Genomic DNA, 25,048 nt, shown 5'->3' with positions numbered 1-25,048 from the left:
GCCACTCTCTTTTAAAGGAGGAGCTGTTATTTTCTCGGGGGGGATGCAGGGGTATGCATACCCCTAAACATTTTGTGAATCTAAGTTTGGCCTCACTGAGGGGCAGTATTTCAATATGAGTACCCCAAAACTTTTTTTTTTAAGAAAAAAGCACTGGGGAGGAGTATACACTCTCAGCTCCATAAAACTGGGCTGGTGGAGGGAGATTGTGAAGTGAAAGAGATTGTTCACTATGATTAAAATGTTATTAAAGCACATTTTTTTTCCATATGATAGAGCTGTAGCAGCAGCTGGAGGAGAGGATGGAATCATGTTTTCTTGGCACTCCAAAGTACTAGTTTGAGTGCTGGGGAAATACCCCAAACAGAAATTCTGCCTTGAGAAAACTGGGTTTCTACAGGAAGTCAGCAACAAGTATACATTACTGTGCTGAAAGCAACAGTCTAACTATGCAAAATGGAACCTAACATGGTTTAATGTATATTTTCTTATTGTAGGGACCCAGACAGCAAAATAGGATGTATAGCTAGTAATCTGGGATAATATACACCCTTGTGCAAATTAATTGAAAAAGGGATGTTTTCTATTTTACTCATAATCCTGTACTCAAAACAAACACAAAAAGTCAGTTGATCATTATGGTGTTGGAAGGCTGCAGCCAATAGAAGGAATGATCCACTTGCCACAATATATTGAGGTTCTACGAAAGAGAGTTATTCCAGAGCTGGAAAATAGGTATCCTGATGGTACTGGGCTATTGCAGCAGGACCTACCCCCAGTCACACATCAAAAGTGGTGAAGAAATTCATGGCACAGCAGCAAATACAGGTACTTGATTGGCCAGGGAATTCCCCAGACGTAAATCCCATTGAGAATTTGTGGCTATATGCAAAAGTCGCCTCCGTGCTGTAGACTGTACAACTATGGAGAAACTCATTCAGGCACTGATTCAAGTGTGGTACAGGGATCTGAAAATCAACAGTGACTGCTTGAAACTAGTACAGTGGTACCTCCGGTTACGAACTGAATTCGTTCCAGAGGTCCGTTCTTAAGCTGAAACTGTTCATAACTCGAGGCGCGCTTCCACTAATGGCACCTCCCGCTGCAGCCGGTGTGCGACTTTCACTCGCATCCCAGGACAAAGTTCACAACTGGGAGCATCTATTTCTGGGTTAGCTGAGCTCGTAACCTGCAGCGTTTGCAAGGAGGACGGTATGTAACACGAGGTTCCACTGTAGACTCCATGCCAAACCGTGTTCAAATGCTGCTTTAAAATAGTGGAGGTCATATCTGTTACTAATGTACGTATATGTGAGTTTTGTAAAGGTATATGTGAGTTTTGTACAATAAACTATTGTATACTGCTGCCCAGGAGGACTCCCGAGTGAGTGCTTGAGGGCCCTGCTCCTTCCTGCCACTTACCACCTGGCCCAGGGTGGGGCCTGACAGGCCTCACTAGAACAGTTGTTACTGCCGGAGGGGCACAGAGTATTTTTTAAATGTTTTTTTTAAAAAAATTCTTTTGGATTTTTTGTATGTGGGGGGTGGGGGTGGGATGGATGTTTGGTTGGGCTTGGGGAATTATTATTTTTATTTTGATGTTTTTGTAATTTTTACATTTTTTTGTTTGTATTGTTTTATTGGTTTTGTTTGTTTGTTTAAGGTGTTATTTTGTTCTTAGGGGGAGGGGTCAGGGCTGCCGGGGAGTGGGCCCCAGCTCACAAAATGCCTGGGGCATGTTCCACAGGCGGGGATGCACTGGGACAACCGATCTCAGTGATCACGGGTAGGAGGAGGAGTTACACTAAGACCAGACCATGTCATTACAGAGGGGGCAGGTTTAGTCGTTGTCTGAGGACTATTCCTGCCTCCGGGTCTGGTCCTGACCGGATGGATACTAAAATCAGCAAGGGATACCCACATGACCTGAAGGTGCTGCTGTGCAATGCCAGGTCAATGATTCATAAGACCACTGCCATCCATGACTTGATCATGGATGGAGGACTTGACCTGGCATGTGTAACAGAGACTTGGTTGGATGAAGCAGATGGGCCTGTCCTTGCCGCTGCTTGTCCACCAGGTTTCTTTTACGCACAGCAACCCAGGTCATGTGGGCGGGGAGGGGGGGGTTGCAGTGATTTTTAGGAAGTCATTAGTTTGCACCAGGCGTCCTATTGGGAAGACCCAGTTTTCCGAGTGCATGTTCTGGAAGTTGGGCAATAGGGGCAGTACAGGATTCCTTTTGGTCTACCGACCTCCCCGCTGCACCAAGGATTCCCTGCCCGAGCTGCTTCAGGTCATGGCGGATGTTCTCCTGGAGACACCTAGCTTGGTCGTCCTAGGGGATTTTAACATCCATGCCGACATGACCTTACAAGGGGCCGCTCGGGACTTCGTGGAAAGCATGGCCTCCATGGGGCTGTCCCTGAAAAAGTCTGGCCCAACCCATAGCTGTGGATATGCCTTGGACCTGGTGTTTACCTCTATGGATGTTGGTGATCTGACACTAAGTAAAAGCGAAACGAAAGAAGTGCCATGGTCAGATCACTTCCTGGTGCAACTGGACTTCTCTGCGACCCATCCCCTCTGCAGGGAGGTGGGACCAATTCGGATGGTCCGCCCCCGCCACTTAATGGATCCAAATGGTTTCCAGAGAGTGGTAGGGGATGCTTTATCCCATGTTGATGGCCTTTCAGCTGATTCCCTGGTGGCCCGCTGGAATGTGGAGTTAATCAGGGCTATTGACTGTTTGGCTCCGAAGCGCCCTCTCCGATTGCATGGAGCCCGGACAGCCCTGTGGTTTTCCACGGATCTGAGGGCAATGAAACAATCATTGAGAAGGCTAGAGCGCCGGTGGCGGATAACTCATTCCGAATCTGACCGGACACAGGTTAGAGCTCAACGTCGAGCCTACCAAGTGGCGATAGCGATGGCGAAGAAGAATTTCTTCACCGCCTCTATTGCATCTGCAGAAAACAGCAGCAGGAGACTTTTTCAGGTGGTTCACAATTTAGCGGAACCACCTGCAACATCGGGGCCCAGTACGGGCCACATGTTCTCCTGCAATGATTTTGCAAAGTTTTTTGCAGATAAAATTGCTCAGATTCGGGAAGAAGTAGACTCCACCGTGGGAGCAGGGCCGGGGCGGGAGAGTGCTAGAGTTCTGTCTAGTCAAGTTGAGTGGGATCAATTCCAATCTGTTACCTCCGAGGATGTGGACAGGCTGCTTGGACGAGTGAAACCAACCACCTGTCTCCTGGATCCTTGCCCATCCTGGCTTATAAAAGCTAGCCGGGAAGGACTGGGCGATGGGCTTCGTGGGGTGGTGAATGCTTCCCTCTGTGAGGGAGCCTTCCCAGACCCGCTGAAAGAGGCGGTTATTAAACCGCTTCTTAAAAAACCATCTTTAGATGCGGCCACGATGGCCAACTATCGCCCAGTCTCAAATCTTCCATTCTTGGGCAAGGTGATTGAGCGAGCGGTTGCCGAACAACTCCAGGCACGCCTGGAAGAAGCGGACCATTTGGATCCCTTCCAGTCGGGATTCAGGCCTCATCATGGGACTGAAACTGCCTTGGTCGCACTGGTTGATGATCTCCGGCGGGCTAGGGACAAAGGTGAGAGCTGTTTCCTAGTTCTGCTGGATCTCTCAGCGGCGTTTGATACCATCGACCATAACATCCTTTTGGACCGTCTTGAGGGGCTGGGAGCACTGTTATACAGTGGTTCCGCTCCTTCCTCCTGGGCCGTGTTCAGAAAGTGGTGGTGGGGGATGAGTGTTCAGACCCCTGGGCTCTCACTTGTGGGGTGCCTCAGGGTTCTGTCCTCTCCCCCATGCTTTTCAACATTTACATGCAGCCGCTGGGAGAGATCATCAGGAGGTTTGGGCTGGGTGTTCATCAGTATGTGGATGATACCCAGCTCTACCTCTCTTTTAAATCAGAACCAGTGAGGGCGGTGAAGGTCCTGTGTGGGTGTCTGGAGGTGGTTGGAGGATGGATGGCGGCTAACAGATTGAGGTTGAATCCTGACAAGACAGAAGTACTGTTTTTGGGGGACAGGAGGCGGGCAGGTGTGAAGGATTCCCTGGTCCTGAATGGGGTAACTGTGCCCCTGAAGGACCAGGTGCGCAGCCTGGGAGTCATTTTGGACTCACAGCTGTCCATGGAGGCACAGGTCAAATCTGTGTCCAGGGCAGCTGTTTACCAGCTCCATCTGGTACGTAGGCTGAGACCCTATCTGCCTGCGGACTGTCTCGCCAGAGTGGTGCATGTTCTGGTTATCTCCCGCTTGAACTACTGCAATGCACTCTACGTGGGGCTACCTTTGAAGGTGACTCGGAAACTACAACAAATCCAGAATGCGGCAGCTAGACTGGTGACTGGGGGCGGCCGCCGAGACCATATAACACTGGTCTTGAAAGACCTACATTGGCTCCCAGTACGTTTCCGAGCACAATTCAAAGTGTTGGTGCTGACCTTTAAAGCCCTAAACGGCCTCGGTCCAGTATACCTGAAGGAGCGTCTCCACCCCCATCATTCTGCCCGGATGCTGAGGTCCAGCGCCGAGGGCCTTCTGGCGGTTCCCTCATTGCGAGAAGCAAAGCTACAGGGAACCAGGCAGAGGGCCTTCTCGGTAGTGGCGCCCGCCCTTCCAGCAGATGTCAAAGCAATAAACAACTACTTGACATTCAGAAGACATCTTAAGGCAGCCCTGTTCAGGGAAGTTTTTAACGAGTGATATTTTACTGTATTTTTGGTTTCTATGGAAGCCGCCCAGAGTGGCTGGGGAGGCCCAGCCAGATGGGCGGGGTATAAATAATAAATTATTATTATTATTATTATTATTATTATTATTATTATTATTATTATTATTTTGCCCTATAAGGCGCACTGGCCCATAGGACGCACCTCGGTTTTTTGGGGGGAAATGAATAAAAAAAATTATTCCCCCCCCCAGCCGCGTGGGGCTCGCAAGGCTCCCGCCGGGCTCGCAAGGCTTGCAGACATCTGCGCGAAGCACGGGGTGCCCTCCAGAGGGACGCACACACATTTCCCTTTCGTTTTTGGAGGGAAAAAGGTGCGTCCTATAGGGCGAAAAATACGGTACATAGTTTGTTTCAATTAATTTGCACCAGGGTGTATAATATATGCACACCTCAAACATGTTTGATGTAGATTTAAAAAAATACAGTATCTGTCCTTCAACGGTAGCCATCCAACAACTGTTTTGACAACTGGATGATGGAATGGCTGGGGAGGGAGAGAAAGGCAGGAGTTTGACAGTGTGTTTAGGAGTGGGAACAGGAAAGAGGTTCAGAAGCAGAGCTAGAGAAATGCACCATAATATTTCAGCAGTGTTTATCTGATCTTCCAAGACTGAGGTCATGTTTCAAGTCTTTCAAGTTTGTTTGCTACCACAGTTTCCATAACAGTTCCAATTTCAGCTCTCTAAGGAAGAATGCAGGACAATATTTAAACCAAGAATCTTTGCTTTTTTACTGTCACATTTTCTTCCACCTCATTTCCAGTCCCCTCTTTATGGCAACTTTAAGACACAAGCTTGTACTGTATTCGCAAGTTGTTTATGCTCTACTTTTTCTTTTGGCCTCATAGCCTTTGTTTCAAAGCAGCATTTCCTACCATAGATTTAGGCATGGAGCAGAGAATTAATCTAATATTTACTGCAGCAGGGAAAAAAATACAAAAGCAAAGTGAAGGAATAAAATGCCTTCCTAAGAAGCCAAACAGCAGTTTCCTTTTTCTTATCGGACAGGCTGTAGGTTAGGTCATTTGTTTTCTGCTGCATAACTGCTGGCTGCAAACATTGCTAGTTTCTTTGAATTATGTTGGAAATGACCCCTTTCCCCTCAGGATTTCAGAAACAGATATCCATGTGATCTTTTCTCTCAGGGTACACGAGAAACTGTGCAGGAAAGAACACCTTATTTCAACATGGCTGCCTTTCAAGACACTGTGTGATAACAAACTCCTGGTCTCCCTCATAACATTTCATTGGCCACAAGAGTAGGCAACATTTGGGAATTTCCTGGTAGGGTTACAATGAGTCAGCTTGAGGACCTTGTTCCAGCTTGTTCAGTTATTTGGGAGTACGTGCCATTGAACGTTGAAGGATTTACTTCTGCATAAACTTGTTTAGAACACTTGTTTTAGCTAACTGCTCTAAAGGAGGAAAGCCGGGGAAAAAGACTGTGAAAACACAACATTGATTGCTTTATGGATGATCAAACAAGAAAAGGGAAGGCCACACGTCACGACGCAGAACATATATCTTACATGAGGAAGGTCTCACACTTAACGGACAGCCCTTTCAGTTAAATTGTTGGTAAAAGGTGATGGGAAAGGCCAGTACCAGTGACATAGCAAAGCTGCTGTAAGTCAGCATAGACATTGCTGGACTACACAGACCTATGGCAGGAGTGGTGAAACTGTGGCCCTCCAGAAGTTGCTAGGCTACATCACCCAACATCCCTTACTATGGGGCATGCTGACTGGGACCAACTTGAGTTGGAGTCTAAGAATTATCTAAAGGCTACAGGCTCCACACTATTGACATGATCTGACTCTGTATAAGGTAGGGATGAGGAAACCTTTTTCAGCCCAAGGGCCACGTTCCCTCCTGAGCAGCCTTCTGGGGCCCACATGCCAGTGATGAGCAGGGCAAGAGGCAAAAGCGGGCTGAATATCAAATGTAAACTTTGCCGTATAGATGTTACATTTGCAGCTCTAAAGATGACCTCAACATGATCAAGTAAACCAGTTTAATAAAGTCTCCAAATTCAGTGTTTGGATTCCCACTTCCTCAAATAGCATTATAACGACGATATTTCTATTGGAAGAAATAACGTCACTAAAAGCTTCATAATGGTTTGCTCTGCATTCAGCTGCTGCTGAAATGGCCTCTAGCATAGAAAAGGGGTAAGTTTCCACACAATTAAGAGAATGATGGATGCTCGCTTAATCAGTTGATTAGTATAATCAAGATACATGCCATTTGACACTTTTATTCAAATTGCTGATTTTCAAATTAGAATAAAGGATAGTTTACAAAGGGATCAAATAGCATAGTTATTCTGATTACAACATTCGTTTATTAAAACACGTAAGACATACAAATAAAAATTCTAGGGACCATTGGTGCCTTAATCCTAATGCCTGAACTAGAACTGATGGAAGCTTTTCAGGGTCTTAGGCAGAGATCTCTTTCAAACCTGTCACCCAAATTTTCCTCCCCATTCAAGAGAGAAATTACAGTGGTACCTCAGGTTAAGAACTTAATTTGTTCTGGAGGTCTGTTCTTAACCTGAAACTGTTCTTAACCTGAGACACTACTTTAGCTAATGGGGCCTCCTGCTGCTGCCGCACCGCCGGAGCACGATTTCTGTTCTCATCCTGAAGCAAAGTTCTTAACCTGAGGTACTATTTCTGGGTTAGCGGAGTCTGTAACCTGAAGCGTCTGTAACCCGAGGTACCACTGTAACTTGATTTCCCCCCCAGAAGAAATCAAAGCACAGGGCAGCTTATAACTGAATGTATGTAAGATACAGGTATCACAATTCTAATTTAATGCTCTAATGCAACCTGAGTTAATAGATTTGTAGTAGTGGTGTTATATTATTCTATACTTCAATCAAAATCCTGGACTGCCAACAACGAAAACTTCCCTTCCAGCCCATAATATGTTAAAAACTGTGAAGAACCTCAACAGGAGATGACAGGGAATGAACCCAGGGCTCTTAGCTTGAGTCATGTCCCCACCTCTTTAAAGAGTAATAGACCTTATCTTGCCCTCAGCATGGTGCAAGATGTTAAACCTCTAGTTGTGTTTTCTGATCCTTCAAACACACAGCAAGTCATCATTTATACCTGCTGTTCTTAACAAACAGTTTTGGTTTTCAGTACATTTTCCTTCAATCAAGATGGTGGTCCAAGACCCCAAAAGTCCTAGAGTTGTGGGCAAAAATCTCTAGGTGGCAAAAAGCCACAACTGTTGCTGCTTTATGCCTCCCAGCAGCCCCTTCTTAGTTTTACCTCCCCTCCAAAAAAATCAGTGCTGCTGCTGTTCTCGCCATGTCAACACCTCCTCCTGCCACTTCTCCCAGAGAGCCCTTCCTGCCATCAAATTCAAGCCAATGATTTGAAGGAAAACTTGGGAGTGCTGCCAATGCTTCCTTTGCATCAAGAAGTTGGCATTTCAAAAAAATTGGCACCATTTTCTGTTGCCAAGTTCAGAAAGAACTAACTTTTGGATTCAAAGGGAGTGTACTCGATCCACTTTAGCTGTGGTTTTAAGTTTCAAGTCACAGCTTGACATTAGGCGTGGGAAAGGCAACCATGGTTTCCCCTAAACAGACTGTTGAACCAATCTTCAAGGTCTGCCTGGGTCTAATTAGGCCAACAGGCTAAAAGTTCCCCACCCCTGTATAACAACTCCATTAACGAGAGGCAAGACGACAGTCACAAAGGAGGAGAGCCCAACACTCCTCTCCAGCCAACCGCTGCAACTTCTAATGAGGCACTAGGTTTTGCAAAACCCATCCCCGGAGTGGAACATAAAACAGAAACTATCTCATGAATTAATGTGTCCACCTTGATGAATTATCAGCAGCACCAATCTGCACGTATCCATGAAGTGTTCAGGAGCTATAGCCAGCAAACGCCAGGGCTTCCTCACCCAAATCTAATTATTTATTGATTTCCCACCCTAGTCTAATTTGATATTGACATCTGGAGTTTTGAGGTTGCCAGTGCACTGTTCTTCTTGCACCGCATTTTAAGTAGCAACAACCAGTGTCTGTTGATTTAAAAGCCTCTTACTGCTCTCAAGTTTCCCAAAATGTCCTCAATACGTCAAGGAAATTATGTCAGCTCTTTTGCATAATCTGCATAGCCAATCGTTCTTTTTTTTTTTTTTAAAAAAAGAATCCAATCTTCTTCAAGGAAACACAATGCCTCCATATGGAAATTTAGTGAATGAGGCTGTTTTAAAGCACCCAGCTCTTCTGTGGCTGGGGGAAATGACACGAAGAGTTCATTTACTGATTTCAAAAGCATGTTCAGCACCTTCATATTTTTCACAGAGGCTTGGTGCAAGTTTAGCACTTTTCAGCATAACTGAGACAGGGAATGAACTTCCCCAGCAGAAATCTCCACTCTTTCCTTAAAGGTAAAGGACCCCTGACAGTTAAATCCAGTTGTGGACGACTCTGGGGATGCGGCACTCATCTCGCTTTACAGGCCGAGGAAACAGGCGTTTGTCCGCAGACAAGTTTTTCTGGGTCATGTGGCCAGCATGACTAAGCCGCTTCTGGCACAACGGAACACTGAAACCAGAGCAGCGCATGGAAACGCCATTTACCTTCCCGCTGGAGCAGTACCTATTTATCTACTTGCACTTTTTTTGGCGTGCTTTTGAACTGCTAGGTTAGCAGGAGCTCGGACCAAGCAATGGGAGCTCACCCCATCGTGGGGATTTGAACCGCCGGCCTTCTGATTGGCAAGCCCAAGAGGCTCAGTGGTTTAGACCACAATGCCGCCTGCGTCCTCAACTCTTCCCTTGGTTGCACTAATTATGGTTTAGCAGTACACCAGTCCAGAGCTACCAACCACCACCACAACAGCTTGACTCAGATGTATACCGACAATCAGGAAAGATACTACCAAGCACACAAGGATGCTAACATGGTTAATGAATAGAGTCAAGGAAGTTATTAGAGGCAAGAAGACATCCTTTTTTTAAAAAAATGAAGTCCTACCCAAATGAGGAGAACAAAAAAGAACACAAACTTAGGCACAATGAAGTCAAAGGTGTGCTTTAAAAGAGGTTAGAGAATCAGAGAAGCTGAATACCGTATTTTTCGCTCTATAAGATGCACCAGACCACAAGACGCACCTAGTTTTTGGAGGAGGAAAACAAGAAAAAAATTATTCTGAATCTCAGAAGCCAGAACAGCAAGAGGGATCGCTGCGCAGTGAAAGCAGCAATCCCTCTTACTGTTCTGGCTTCTGGGATAGCTGCGCAGCCTGCATTCGCTCCATAAGACGCACACACATTTCCCCTTACTTTTTAGGAGGAAAAAAGTGAGTCTTAAAGAGCAAAAAATACAGTAATTTTTGTCTTCACTCTGGAAGATGCAGGGCAAATACCTGAACCAGAACAATCATTCTTTCCATGTTATCAGGATTCACCCTTAAGCATCATTTGACAAACCTTGATTTCAAAATCTGGTTAACATGGAAACATTAGTTAATCATTGTTGGTATCAAATCTAAGGTAAACTAGAGAAGAGAGGAAATAATTCATCCCAGGGAAGCAAAGGAGAAAAGAGAGTGAGTATGTCTTTATAAGCCATAATTGGGAATCTGTAGCTGGTACAAAATGCTCAATGGAGCAGCCAGATTTGTACATATTTGTACACAGGGCTGCAAGATCTATGTTGACTGCCCATGAGCTACTAAGCCAAGTTCAAAATTGTGGCTATTGACATTTGAAGCACTTAACAGCTTGGTACCAGGATACCTTAGCAGACTGCTTCTTCTAGTTCTGTACAGAACAATCCAAATCATAAAAGCTTTCAAGGAAACCTTGCTGGGCAGTCACTTGGTTTGGAGACCCTGCCTACTCGGAACAGTATGTAAGCCAGCTGACTGTGGCCCCTTGGAGTGCATCAGGACTAGGTTAACATTATTCACTTGTGTAATAATTTTGATTTAGTATTTGTTATGTGATAAGTCTAGATTATTTCAATGTAATATTGATTCCCCCCCTACATTTATCAACAGCTGGTTCTGTCCTATTGTTCCTCGACTCCACTATGGTAGGCATTTTGATAGTGTTAAATGTTTTACTGTGAGTCATTTTGGGCACAGTTTGCTGTGGAAAAGGAGGACATGGCTAAACAAAATATCAATAGGTGGGGTCAAGGTAAATGTGTGTTCTGCAAAAATCCCAATCTGTGTGTGGCTGTTTGTAGACTCACTGGTTGTTCATCCTTCCTGCAAAACATTCCCCAAAACATTTCCCAAAGTCCTGAAGTACTGTGGCCAAATTTTCTGCATATTCACTAAGATCTCTGCTGTGCTCCAAAGAATGCCTCTGGAGCTCAAAGAGTTTAGTTGGGGGGTGGGGGAAGAGCTGCACAAGGATCACATGGTGATGTTTTGCAGTTAAAGGAAGAACACATACACACTTTTGGCCACCGAGTAGTGTACGCCATGCCAACCCCCTGAAAATTTCTCAGAAAAGAGGCAGAAACACAGTGAGTGGTAGTGGAGGAAGAGTTCCCAAAAATGGTGGATGGGGTTCAGTCCCGTACTGGTACAACCAGATCAAAGAATCTGTGGCACAGAAGTGAAAAAACAGCATTTTAATATCTTATGTTGATTTCATCTATAATAAAGTACCACATCATTCAGCGTTTCTTTGGAGGGGGTTATGCTGTGATTTTTATTTTTAAAGCTAAGGTTGATTTTAAGTGCAGAAAAAGAAAAGAAAGAAAGAAATTATTTAAGAGTTTTCATTAATTACATTGCAGAATGATATTTGAAATAAAACCATAGGGTGAAAAGTATGCAGATGTTATAGATGACAAATTAACGACTTGAACATAGGGGCATTTCAGGTATTATTCCCATAGCAACTAAAATTTCCCTCTGCCTTTGGTATTTCCGCTAATAGACATCAATCCTTCAGAAAAGAAATAGTCAATTGGCAGAATGCCATCTACATTACAGTGTATGGCTCTGGAGATTCCTTGTACTAACCCACAAAACAGGACTGTGGCTGATCACATGTTTTCCCAGTACAGCCACATACACCTGTTTGCCAAGGGGCTTTGTCTTAATGAGATTTGTATAGAAAGCTGCATTTCACAAAAAAGTGTTTTTTTTAAAGAGTACTATAGCCCTGTTCTATTGCATAAATTCTTTTTCTCATCCAACTGGAGGCTAAAAACAAAACAAGCTCCACCCCCTGTAGATAGTCATAAACGTGCTCAAAATGATGAAATTGGGGTGGGGGTGGCAGATGTTTAAATTAAAAACAGAACTCCCTTGCATATTTCAAACATAATTTTTATTCCCATTGGCCTTTCCCAAAGCACTGTAACAAGTTCCATATTTGGCTAAATGCTTCCCTACTGTAAAATTTCCAAAGGGTTGGTCTGTTGTATCCGAAGCAAACAATACTTTCACCTTAAAGACTAACAATTATCATTGAAAAGCCTTTGTGGACCTGGCTTCCACTAAAAAACAAGAATTATGATGATGATGTTCAAGTGAGTTGCCCAAGGCATTTAATATTTTGCATTAATATATATACTAAGCATTTATAGATCATTACAGTGATACCTCTGGTTAAGAACTTAATTCGTTCTGGAGGTCTGTTCTTAACTTGAAACTGTTCTTAACCTGAGGTACCGCTTTAGCTAATGGGGCCCCCCACTGCCGCCGCAAGATTTCTGTTCTCATCCTGAAGCAAAGTCCCGAGGGACTACTTCCGGGTTAGCGGAGTCTGTAACCTGAAGCGTTTGTAACCTAAAGTGTTTGTAACCCAAGGTACCACTGTACAAAGTGCTTTTCACCACCACCACCACCGCTGCTCAATCCACCCTCACCACAGAACACCCTCTTTCAAGTAGGATTTGAGTTGTTGCTCACATATTTTGGGTTGAATTCCCGAGCACTGGTCAACTATAACAAGCACATACTTGGAGTATGGCATAATTCCTAATCTGAGTTGTGTATCTAAATCATTACATGACAAGAGTAATATCCAAACATTCTATACAAAGAACCCTACAGTCATGCATGAACATTGTAATCTCTCCAACTAAAATACAGATTCCCCTCCTACGCCACTCTTGTGCTATAGCAGCAGGTCCACTTCTGAAAACATTGTCCAACCTGATGGGGAACCTGCTGTAGCATGATTAAGCCCAAGAACCCTGGAACAGCAATTAACACTGCAATTCACAAGTGCTGTAAAGCAAATATTACCTTCATTTTTCCCCCACTGGCCTATAAAATTTCTTTAAACAGTATACTTTCAACAGGGAAATCCCTCACAAGCTTAAAAAGTTTTCTGATGTTCTTATAATTTTCTGATGTTCTAATAATCTGGATAATTTGAAAGGGAATCATAACTGACATTGAATTTGCATTCCTGAGAATCTACAGACATGTTGGTAGATAATATTCAAAAACATGCAAGGATTTCTGTGAAGGGCTCATGTTTTTAAAATAAAAACAAGTCAGTCCTGATCTTACCCAACACTACTTCTTGAGCCCATGTAAAAAGAGGGGGGAGAAGAGTTTCCAGACTCCTATTTCTTGTTCGAAATACAGTGGTACCTCGCAAGACAAATGCCTCGTAAGACGAAAAACTCGCAAGACGAAAGAGTTTTTCGTTTTTTGAGTTGCTTCGCAAGACGAATTTCCCTATGGGCTTGCTTCGCAAGACGAAAACGTCTTGCGAATTTGTTTCCTTTTTCTTAAAACTGGGCACATTGCTTGAAGAGGTGCAGTTCCGTGCTTCACAAGACGAAAAATTCGCAAGACGAAAAAACTCGCAGAACGAATTAATTTCGTCTTGCGAGGTACCACTGTAAAGTAATTTAGAAAGAACATGTCAAAAACTGTCAAAGGAAGTGCTGTTTCCACACTGACAGAGCATGGTATGTGCAAGCCCTTGCACAAGTAGGTTTTTTTTTTAGAGTGCAATCCAATGCATATTTACTTCGAAGCAAATCCACTGTGTTCAGTGCAGCTTACTCCCAAGCACACATACTTAGGGTTTGTTTTGGAGGTAGTGTGCCTCCAAAGAGCTGCTAAATCACATGCTAGGCATGCAGAACTTCCTGTGTTTAATCCCTGGTGTCTCTAGATCAGGGGTTGGCAAGGTTTACCACGCCTGGGCTGGTTCACTCCAGCAGAGATCCCTCTATGGGCCAGACTGCGTGCGCATGTGAGTGTGCGCACGATTTCTGGCGTCTGCACATGTGCAGACGCGATTTCTGGCGCTGCGGAAGTGAGTCCTCATGGTGCGTTGGTTTAGCGCCGAGACTCGTTGAGCGGGCGGCTCGGTTTGAGGTGGCTTGTGGGCTGGTTAAATGACCCCTGTGGGCTGCTTGTGGCCCATGGGCCTTAGGTTGCTGACACCTGCTCTAGATAGAGCTGGGAAAACTCTTCCCCGAAACCCTGCAGGGCTGCTGCCAGTTAGTGCAGAAAATATAGAGTTAAATGGACCAATAGGCTGATTTGGTACAAGGTAGCTTCCCATCTTCCATTGGAGGCTGTCGTGTACACATTAGGAATTGTTTAGTTGATTAGTCTTTTTATCAGTTGAAGAGCTCCAGCCAGGAAGCCGGCACCATTAAAACGTATTTGTGAAATTACTTTTAAAAACCTGGTGCCATCTTGTAAGAGATAATAACCCTCTCTCTTACACACATATACAAATTGCTCTTAAGTTGGTGCCTGCTGTGACACATGCATGCATGATCTAAATGCAAATAAATTATCCTTTTTTGATAGAAGTATTGTTTTTCTTCAACTTTATACATATTAAAGCTGCTATCCTATGTACATTTATCTGGGAGCAAATCCCATTAAAGACAGAGCAAATTGCTTCCAAGTAAGAATGAACTTAGTTAATTAATTATACAAGCTTTAATTAAGATTCTTTTAATCAGTTGATAATTCCAATTTTGACAGCATCACTCACAGAAGTTTAACCTTAGACATTTTTGCCTAGCTAGCGTGAGATGGCTATAAGCACAGCCTTCAATATGCGGAAACTACAGCCAAGAAAACTCTCTCAACAAGAGACGAACTTAAAATTTGCATTCAGATTCAAGTAGGGCAACAGGTTCTGAGAGGTATAAAATTACTACATACCTTGCGCAAGCATATTGAACTCCAGGAAGAGAGCAATGTGGTAAAGTTCCATAGCTTCTTCAGCCCTTGTCATGTTTGGCTTTCCTGCTACAAGAGCCTGAACTTCGCTTAAACTCCCCACTGAGGGACTGCTGTGCAAAATAGAGAGGTCCACCAAATCTGTGTACATACAGTTTAAAATCACTCTCACGTATTTTTTTGGTATGATAGATTCATCCAGTATAATCCTTGTTGGAGTCCTTAGCGTTCGATCTGTGATTTCTTCACCGGTCCGTATTCTCCGCTGTAGTAGATGTCGAAAAAACGGGGACCGTGATGAAATTATAGCTTTGTGCGCTCTGAGCTCCTCATCTAAGCAGCTCTGACTTCCACCATAAGCTTCAACCAGTTCAGAGTCAGATGAAAAGCTGAGAACCACATCATAGTAACACATGTAGTCCAACAGCCCTCGCATATCAACATCTAAAGAATTTGGCGTTCCAAATTCTTCACTGAGCTGCATAAGGATGTCAACGTTTTGAAATCTCGAGTCCTCCATTCCAAATTCTCCTGTGTACAAGTAGTGTAACAATGCAGAAAACATGGGCAGGTCTATGCCAGCTGTGTTGATATCCATTATAATCTCTGCACCATACTCTGGTGAAGAAGAAAGTAGGGTCTTAAAAAACGGGCACCTTGCAGCCAAAATTGCACGATGCACAGGGAAGCAAGTCTCTTGAAATATTAGATCAACATCCGTACAGTATTTGAACTCATACAGTTCAGCCATGTCTTTCTGCAACGTTCTGGCTTCTGGTCTTGCCAAACTAGCTTGTAGAGAAAGCTCTTTTAAGGCTAATGTTCCTTCATACTCTTCCACTAACGCATTGACATCTCTAACATCCCAGCCTGAGAGTAGCTCACGCATCTGCTTGGCATGATCGGCAGACCGGCTAGACTTTCGGCGCTTAATAAACTTCTTTTTGAGGGTGGCAAGCCCAGAGCTTTTCTTTTTCTTGTCTTGAGGTTTCTCATGGCCATGGTCAAGGCTATACAGTTTCGATTCACAGCCATAGCCTTGATGAGAATAGGAGGATGTTCCTGAAACAAAAAGGAGAACTGTGTGTGGATCTAATACGGAAAACCCTGGAACACATGGTAGTTAAATGTGTGCAGCAAGCATGTTCTATGCTTAAGATAATATTTTATTCTCTTGCTAAGTGTACTCTTTTAAAAGGTGCATTTTATATTTAACTTCCTTAAGTAATGTTTTCTTTTGAAATGTTAATTTTTGTTAACTTTGCTGCATTAAATGTGCATTCTGTAGCTAACCTCCTTTGTAATGCTTTAGTCTGAAATCTTTAAGACAATATTTTAGTTTCCTGTTAATTATGTTGCTATGAATTTATGTTATATAAAGTGGTACAGAAATAAAATAAACAACAACTAATAGTAATAATAATAATAATAATGCTAGCAGTTATACAATTATACTGCACACCTCTAAGTGATCTATAGTATTAAGTGACTTACAATAACAAATTGCCAAAACACAACAATAAAAACAAAAACCTTCTATAAAGGCACAAAGTAGGGCAAAAAAAGTGGACCAAGTCAACAACCCTGAACTCAAAACCAGTAACATGCAGAGGAATAATTTTAAGTTGGCAGTCTTCAACTTGTCAGACCTAGGACCAACACTTAGCCCGAACCTGCAGTACAGAGACACTTTTTAAAACACTGAATGTTCCCATTTCACTCTCATCAGATCCCCCTCCCCTCTTTCTGCTTCTCTTAAAAAGAAAATAGCACTGGTAATGTTGTCCTGTCTTCGGTCAGAGGGGTACTAACCGATCGGTTAAAGACCAATGCCTTAGACAACAAGAAGATTGAGTTCCCTCCTTTTCACATCAGCTACAAAAAGGAGAACTGGCCTGAAACTATAATCATTTATCTGGAATATGTGACCAAGTGGAAAAATCCCACTTGCTTTCCTGTGGTTTCACTATTTTTATCTATTTTATGTCTGTTCATTATCCTGTTTCTGAGGACTATCCATGTTTGCTAGTCATATACGGTCTTCTGGAAAGCCAGTACAGTGAGATATCTTACAAAGGATACCTTTTTTATTTATTTTAAAGATAACTGCATCCTGCTTGCATCATTTATCACAGAGATAAGTGGCTCCACAAGACAGATCATTACTGGGATTGGCCTTGCAGGGCAAATTTGACAGGCAAGCAGGCAATCACATGCCATTATAGTGGTACATAACTGCCAGGTGGGCACCACTGCCCACCTCTCAATATCCCTTGCATGGGATTTCCATGCACCCTGGTTGTCTGGCTCGTGCGAACCTGCAACTGCTGCAAAGCTGTTCTGCTGACTGCAAAGGGATTGAAGACAGCTTCTGCAGTCCCATGTGAGCCTCTGGAGCCTGAAACAGAAGTGTGGGTGGGGCTGTTGGAAAGCCCTTTGCAAAACCACTCTTTGAAGCAGTGCCCCCCTCCTTTTAACATCACTCAAGCAATGCTTAAAAGGAGGGAGACTGCTTCAAACAGCAAGTTTGCAAAGGCCTTTAAGACAATCCCCACACTTCCACATGAGCCTGCGAAGACTCACACAGGAGCCTTAAGACACTTGGCAAAAGTGGTCTTTGTAGAAGTTCCATGCTTCTCCTTTAAGAGAGCATTGGTGGGGAGAAGAGAAAGAAGCCATGTACAGGCTCCTTTGTCTTCTCACCTGCCCTCTTGCTTAAATGAGGACACAGGTGATGTAAGCTGATGGGCAGGTGGTTTGAGGAAAATGACTTTGTGGGACAAATTGGACTCCCCGTCAGGATATCAGCTTGCAGACCAATTCAGAACCTTCTTCTATGCACATAATCTTCTGTAAGCCTAGCATCTAAAAATCTGAGGCTCATTCTTAAGAATGTTATGGTAAAAGTAAAGGGACCCCTGACGTTAAATCCAGTTGTGGACGACTCTGGGGTTGCGGCGCTCATCTCGCTTTACTGGCCGAGGGAGGTAGCACCTAACAATGTGAAATGTTTGTAGTCCCATCACAGACATAGAAAGCACTTCTGTCTTAAACTGTTTGTACCTCAAGGCAAACTGACGCCTATTTATGTAACTATATCTATATCTATTAAATTGATGCCATGCTCTTCCTCATGCAAAGGTTTCATTCAACTTTTATATTGCTTTTCACGCTCTTGTGCTTTTGCGTAAGTATCATATACTTGGCCCAAGTATAACACAGAGTTTTAATCCACTAGCAAATACTACTTTTCTTAGCTGCCACTGCCTTATGGTGTCTTGGATAGGCCATAAAACAAAAACAGAAGGCATGAGAAGCAAGGTCTCTGGCCCTGTCTCATCTAACCAAGTTTCTGAGCTCTCTTGCTGATCTGGGCATGAAGCCAAGAGCATAATCAAGCAGTCTTAAGATGACTGTGTTAACAACATAGGTGAAATCTAATACTGATAACTAGTCAGTAAGAACTCTTTAAAATAAATAGATTATATTAGATTGAAGTACTTAGGAACAACATAAAAAACAACCCTCACTTAGGCAAAATCCTTCCTCTGGTGGATTGGATAATACTACTGAGCAGGAGACATAAGCTTGTAAGTTCCAAAACGTTAATTTTTCTAAACTATTTCAGATATGGAGCAAACCAAAAGGTGCTTGGCTCATGGGATCAAAAAAGAAAGCACCCTCCCCCATGATACACTTTGTTTAAAACAAACTGTAGATGATGTGACAAAATTGTTGCTCCACCCCTACAAAATGAACCAATAATTATTGCTAGGGGGAGGTCATGTGAAACGCCAATCAAGACTAGGCAAGTCAGGGATGACATCATATGCAATCAAGTCTCCTGAAGTTTGTCCTGCAGCAGCTATTACCATTTAAATGGATGAGTCCAGGACAGAACATGTTTAGAGGATGCCCTGCCAGGGAACAAATTAACATATAACAAATCAACATTTCCACCTGGGAGGTCCAGGAGGATGGGTCAGCTGTGTGACAAAGAGGATTAGGTTACACTAATCTGCAAGCTTTATGATGGAGGGTGTGCTGAATCTCGGCAACATAATGTTATGTTGCAACAGTTTCATTGTTTCACAGAAGGCATGAAACAAATCTGCTTTGCTTACGTATAAAATCCTACATAGATATACTTGTTCTATTTTAATTAAGGGCCAAGAAAGCAACTCAACAACAATTCTTACATTTCCATAGAACAATACTTTTGGGACTGTCCTTAAATCCATTTTAAAGATACTCTGCAAGTTCATTATAATTACTTTCAGTACCCTCTTAATATGGATTTGCATTCAGACTCTTCCCTGTTCAATTCCACAAGTTGGTTGTAACTTTCTAAAGGAAAGCTTGAAAAAGAAGCCCAACCCTGCCTTGTCCCTGCTATACACACCTGGGGCCATTTTACCATGGATCCTAAAAGGCAGTTCAAACAAAAAAGATCTAACATGACTTTCAAAAAATGCTCCAGAGAAAAGTGAACAAAAACCAGGCTTGCTGCAAGTTGGAAATGTTCAAGTAGTAATTGAGGCTTCAAGGGAAGCCTCCAAAGGACTTAGGGTTAATTAATACCCAAGATTTACCTTGAGCAAGAACAATCTTGCTATTAAGTCTGATGGGCTAACAATGAGACGTTATTTTAATAGTGTACTTATTCCAAGTTTGTGCCAGAGGCAAAACCTGACAAAATCATGGAGTTCAAACACCAAACTTGCAGGAAGCCTAGTTTCTAATTCTGAAATCTGCAGTCTCCTACCAGCTTCCAGCCCCACAGTGTTGGGGGGTGGAAACTCATTTTTGTTAAGTGTGTTCTCCTTATCTGATCTGGCCTTTTATTTTGTGGCAGCCGAGAGAAAAATGTTATCCATGAGAAACTGACTTGCAAAACACTTTGAACTTTAGAACAACTTCCACATGCCACAGCCGAGCAAATTGTATTTTAAGGGGTAGCTGATTGCCCAATAAAGCTAAAGTGACCCTTGTTCACTCCTATTACTAATGCACATATACTTTACTTACAGTGGGACTTGGGATTGCGCCAGCCCACCCTGCTGCTTGCTTATGAGCCTAGATGTAACATGCATGTGGAACTTACAACAATAGAATGATATAGCTCTAGGATCAAAAATCTGTTGTTGTATCCAATGCCATCCAAGTGATGACACATGTGCAAGGGGAATTTACTGCCCCTAGACAGGAGACTCACAGCATATTTGGATGTGGGCAGAAGGTTGCTTGTGGGAGAAACTGAAAATCAGGTCGAGGCAGCACCATTAACACACTGTTGAAACTGGTAGAAGGGCAAGATGAAAACTAGATTCACAGAAGAAACAAGGAACGAGGTAAAAAACAACAACACGGATCCAGTTTTGACATAACAATATGCACTGGATTATTGTTACATGCATAAGCCTTTGTCTCATGCATCCCATGTTCTCCTTTGGCATAGCCTTAAGGAGACTGGGAATTTTTACTTCTGATTTTAATTAGCCACAGCTTAGCATTACGGCCACATTCTAAACTGTGCTTGGTGTTTACTATGGTTAGTTGCAACAAGATAGCTGCATAACCCATGTCTTGAAGCTGGCGTGTTTCGGCTAACCGTAGTTAAGAAGGCCAATGGATTTGTCAGGCTTCAGACATCACAACAAGTGTGGCTGGTTTAAAAGAGATGTGAAAACTTCCATACACCTTCCTGCTGCACCTGAGAGGAGGAGCTAGTGAGGGAGTCTGGGAGAGGCTAGGCATGCTCTCTTGACATTGAGACCATTGTCACCTTGTATGGACACTTTTTTGATTTTGCCATCCAGGGAGTTTGAATAAGTACTACAATGCATTCAATTCAAGGTAAGTATTCCAAATGTTATAATTAAAAAGTACATCCAAAGCAGATAAAAACACATTTTGCCATGGTAGTTACCAATTATGAACATATTAGACCAGTTCTTTTTCACCTTGGTTGCCTCCAGATTGAGTTATGGGGCCAAATCAAAGTGCTGTTTTTTACCTATTAAACCTGCATGTATATACACCTAACATCATCAATGAATGCCCTTTGTCAAATGCCTCTTAATCCTATTTAGAGATTGGCTACACAAGCAGAGAATCTTCACTACTGTGCCCCACCCCCCAATCACAGGATGCTCTCCCTAACCCTACATTTTAAAAAATTCAGTGCCTAATACTTTGCACAGTCTTGATGAGGTTTTGATGTTTGATGGTTGAATAACCTTAATTTAGTGCCAAAAAGAATTTTAAACTCTGCTGGTTGGATGCATGTTTTAACCTTGTAAGACTGTTATTTTGCTTTTATGTCAGTGGATATGCTTAGAGTTACATTGTACTGCCCTGGTTGTTGGCTTTTAGCGTTTACTTGAGTCTATTTATGATTTTGTTAAGTCCTTTTATTTGCTCATTGCTCAGAGAACATTGTTACAGAATGACTCATAAACGTAATAAATGGAAATTGTGTGAACCCACAAAGTTCACAGTATCCTAGTATCTTAGATCTATATAACTTGCTAGTCTTTCTCTTTCTTTCTTTCTTTCTTTCTTTCTTTCTTTCTTTCTTTACAGATATCACAAGAAAACCTATGCCCTGGAAATAAAAACTTAAAGACAGGAGAAACTTACCTATGAATGTCTGTTGTGCCTGAGAATTTCCCCCTACCCTTGGGGAACACGAATGAGGGTAGTTCGAAGCATTAGCACCCATTTTCTTCAGTCACTCAGGCATTCCACTTGCTGGCTCATCAGCACACAGTTCCATAATCCATTATAAAACTTCAAGACATGGCTCAGGTAGGTTCTTTGCCTCCATTTCTGAACAAAATAATAATAATAATCATAATCACTGCTGTCTTCCCAAGTACACAGCTGTACTTAATACTGTACTTAATTCAGTAAGAGAACATTCATTATGACAAATGCCTGAGTGAGAAAAACACATTTAGAATGCAAAAGCAAAATCAGCAGTGCTGCTACAGTTTAAGAGATTGGTAGCCCAATGTTATGCATGTTTGCATGGAAGTAAATCCCACTGTATTCAGCGGGGAATAGTGCAGCTTTAAAATGTTTAGAATGTTTTCACACATTACATTTAAACCACAGCAGTTTAAATAAATACAAAATCTGTGGTAGCCAATATGGACATTTTCAAGACAATCCTATTTCCCAGCTCAATGGATGGCCTTAGGTGAGCCACTATTTCCGTCAGCTTAACCCAACACGGGATTGCCATGCAGGACCTTAAGAACCTTGGAGAAAAGTTGGGTTCCATGTTCAAAATTAGCCAGGTGCTTTTTGCTACCGGTGTGGGTCCAATTGCAAATACATGGAGATTTCTGGGTGCCAGGTTAGCGACCACAGTTTAAAAACCTCTGCCTTACTCCACAGTTAATACCATTTCCATTTCCACTGTATGTGTTTCTCCTTCTTGTATACTGGGACAAGTACATTGTTGTAAGAGAAAGCTGCAGTCAAGCAATGTAGTTGAGACCACAGAATGATAGAATTGCAGCACTGGAAGGGATCACGAGGGTCATTAATCCAACCACCTGGTGAATAGATATTCTGTTGGGGCAACCACAACCTAGATTCAAGGTGCTGTTTGGTGCCTAGTTTATATACACCTGAGTTTCTAACTGGTTGGGTTATAAAGGCAATAAAGTGCTGTATATGAGAGACCAGTTCTTACTGCACACTTTCCTTGTGCTGAAAATATGCCGTCATCTAATACCAAGTTATCTGTTCAACTCAGGCCCTCCTGCGCCTCTGATGATGCTATCCCAGCTTTAATTCTTGTTTAGATGTACATTTTTATATTCTTAATGACATCTGAGAAAAAATCACTTCCTATAAATGTTTCAGATGTGCAGGTATAGTGGTTTTATGCAACTCATGAGCACACAAAAAGTGCTGTTGAAAATCTATCTATCTATCTGTCTGTCTGTCTATCACCCGCCCTTCACCCCAAGGTCAAGGGCAGGTTTCAACATTAAAAACCATTAAAAACAACTTGCACCCATATAAATAAGATGGGTCCTAAAAATATACACCTTTGGGACAAATATTGGACTACTGTAATCTGCTCTATAGGGGGCAGCAGCTCCTAGGCTTTGATCCGCAGCTGCGGATAGCAGCCTGCTACCCCTATCCGCAGCTTGGAGAGACCTGCGGGGAACTCCTGCAGGGCTCCCCAAGCTGCAGATGTCTGCCCCTCGCGCCGGGCAGCAGGCTGCTATCCGCAGCCTAGGCAGCCCTGCGGGAACTCTTCTGAAGGCTGGTGGCGGGAGAAGGGCTTTTCTTCCCACCGCCAGCCTTCAGAAGGCTGTTCTGAAGGCTGGCGGTGGGGAGAAAAGTCCTCCCCCCCCGCCAGCCTTCAGAAGAGGTCCGGGGACAGACTGTCCCCGGACCTGGTCTGAAGGCGGTCTCCATAGGAACGCATTAATTGATTTTCAATGCATTCCTATGGGAAACCGTGCTTCGCAAGACGAAAAACTCGCAAGAAGAAAAAACTTGCAGAACGAATTAATTTCGTCTTGCGAGGCACCACTGTATTGCGCTTATGCAACTTATTTGGTATATTCTGTTTTGTTTTAACCTAACATTGTTGATCAACCTGTATGCTGCTTTGGTAAACCACATGAAAAGCAGTACAGAAGTATTTTCAGAAATAAAATAAAGAGTAGAGATGCGTGTGGTTGTAAGTCAATGTAACTGAGTTGTGATATGTAAACCTACAAAATGAGATGTGCTGCATGTAGGATCTTGTATGTGAAGCAAGGGAGGCACTCCCTTCCCTGTAGCGCTTTTGAGTCTAACAAAAAACTGGGTGTGTGAGAGTGAGTAAAATAGCAGACAGATCTTGAGATACTGTGCTGCTCTGGCCACATGACCCCAGTAACCCAAGCCATGCACATGGGCAAGTAGGAACTCTCTTTGACAAAGGGTCACCACTTTTTGTTGGGTCCTGTCTGCAAAGAAAAACAGTTACAGCCATCTACTTAGGTTTAATTAAAATGGACCATGGTCAGCAATGCTGTGAAGGGGACAAGATCAAATGGACTTGTTCCAGAAAAACATGTTTTACCTTTCTCAAATTGCAACATACCATACTGCATCATAAGCAGTGCATTATGCCTCCACAACCACAGGGGCCAATCTTTTTTTCTTATCTGTGGGGTACATTTGGCTGAAATGAAACCATTCCTTTTACAAATTAACAGTTCTGCATGAATCTCAAGGGAACTTTCTATAAGATTATGATTCGCTGGAACTTGGCCCAACTAGCATGTGCAAAAAACACCCAGCAATAAGCAACCGGTGTTGGAAATGTAAAACTTTCACATGATTGGGAATGCGCAATAATTAAAATATTTTGGGAGCCTGCACTAACAGAAATAAAGAACATCCTTTGTCAGAGCTCCACAGAGACGCTTTTGCAACAGTATCCGGATACTGCAAAAGACTAATTTCAAAAGACAACCAAGAAACAGTAACATCAGCAAAGATGGAAAGTGGAAAAATTCCCTACGCTGTCAATAAATTCCTGGCTCTCCAGAGTTTAGGAAATGGGTTATATGTCTAAGCTTGTAAACTTAAAAGTAAGAGAAGGAAGGCAGATAGAAGACAACTTCTTTGTATTTTACTGGAATAACGAAGGGCAAGAACAAACAAATGCATATACAGTAAATTGTTAGGAGACGTTTTGAAACATGAAACTTTGCTTTTATAGCAGATTTTCATTTACTCTTTCACTCTAAATGACTGACAAGAGTGCAATACAAAATATCTTAACATATACACCTCAATTTACACAACTGATACTTATCAGTTATAAATAGGGTCAGTTCAGTATCTAATACATAAATTTTTTTTAGATTAAGTGCAGTATTGTCTCATGTACAGATAATTTATATAATACTATTTTATGAATATTCTTTTTCTTTGATCTTTTTGAATAACAAATAAAAACATACTTCTTTGCTAGGGCAGGTTTAGAACTGAGTCTTGGCATTGTGCAATTTTCATTTTTATGGCTCCACCATGAGGGTTTGCTTCTGATGCAACACCACAAACAGACAGGAAGTAATAATATTGGAAGC

At 42.8% G+C, this 25,048-nt stretch overlaps 1 protein-coding gene across 2 annotated transcripts in view; it reads right to left on the bottom strand.

Moving 5' to 3' along the window:
* Positions 1-25,048, bottom strand: part of BTBD7 (BTB domain containing 7) — a 76,887-nt gene that overhangs the window by 25,977 nt on the left and 25,862 nt on the right. The window contains exons 2-3 of one of the 2 annotated variants that reach the window (XM_053376295.1): positions 21,576-21,764; positions 14,916-15,995 (exon numbers count right to left, since the gene is read on the bottom strand). In XM_053376295.1, coding sequence (XP_053232270.1) covers positions 14,916-15,995; positions 21,576-21,657 — 1,162 coding nt within the window. In that variant the 5' untranslated portion in view covers positions 21,658-21,764. The remainder of the gene's footprint in view (positions 1-14,915; positions 15,996-21,575; positions 21,765-25,048) is intronic. The other variant, XM_053376304.1, reaches the window with a different exon arrangement.

The sequence above is a fragment of the Podarcis raffonei genome, chromosome 1 (assembly GCF_027172205.1).
Source record: "Podarcis raffonei isolate rPodRaf1 chromosome 1, rPodRaf1.pri, whole genome shotgun sequence".
Lineage (NCBI taxonomy): Eukaryota > Metazoa > Chordata > Lepidosauria > Squamata > Lacertidae > Podarcis > Podarcis raffonei.
Note: the sequence above shows the minus strand (reverse complement) of the source record. Positions and strands in the feature narration are given on the sequence as shown.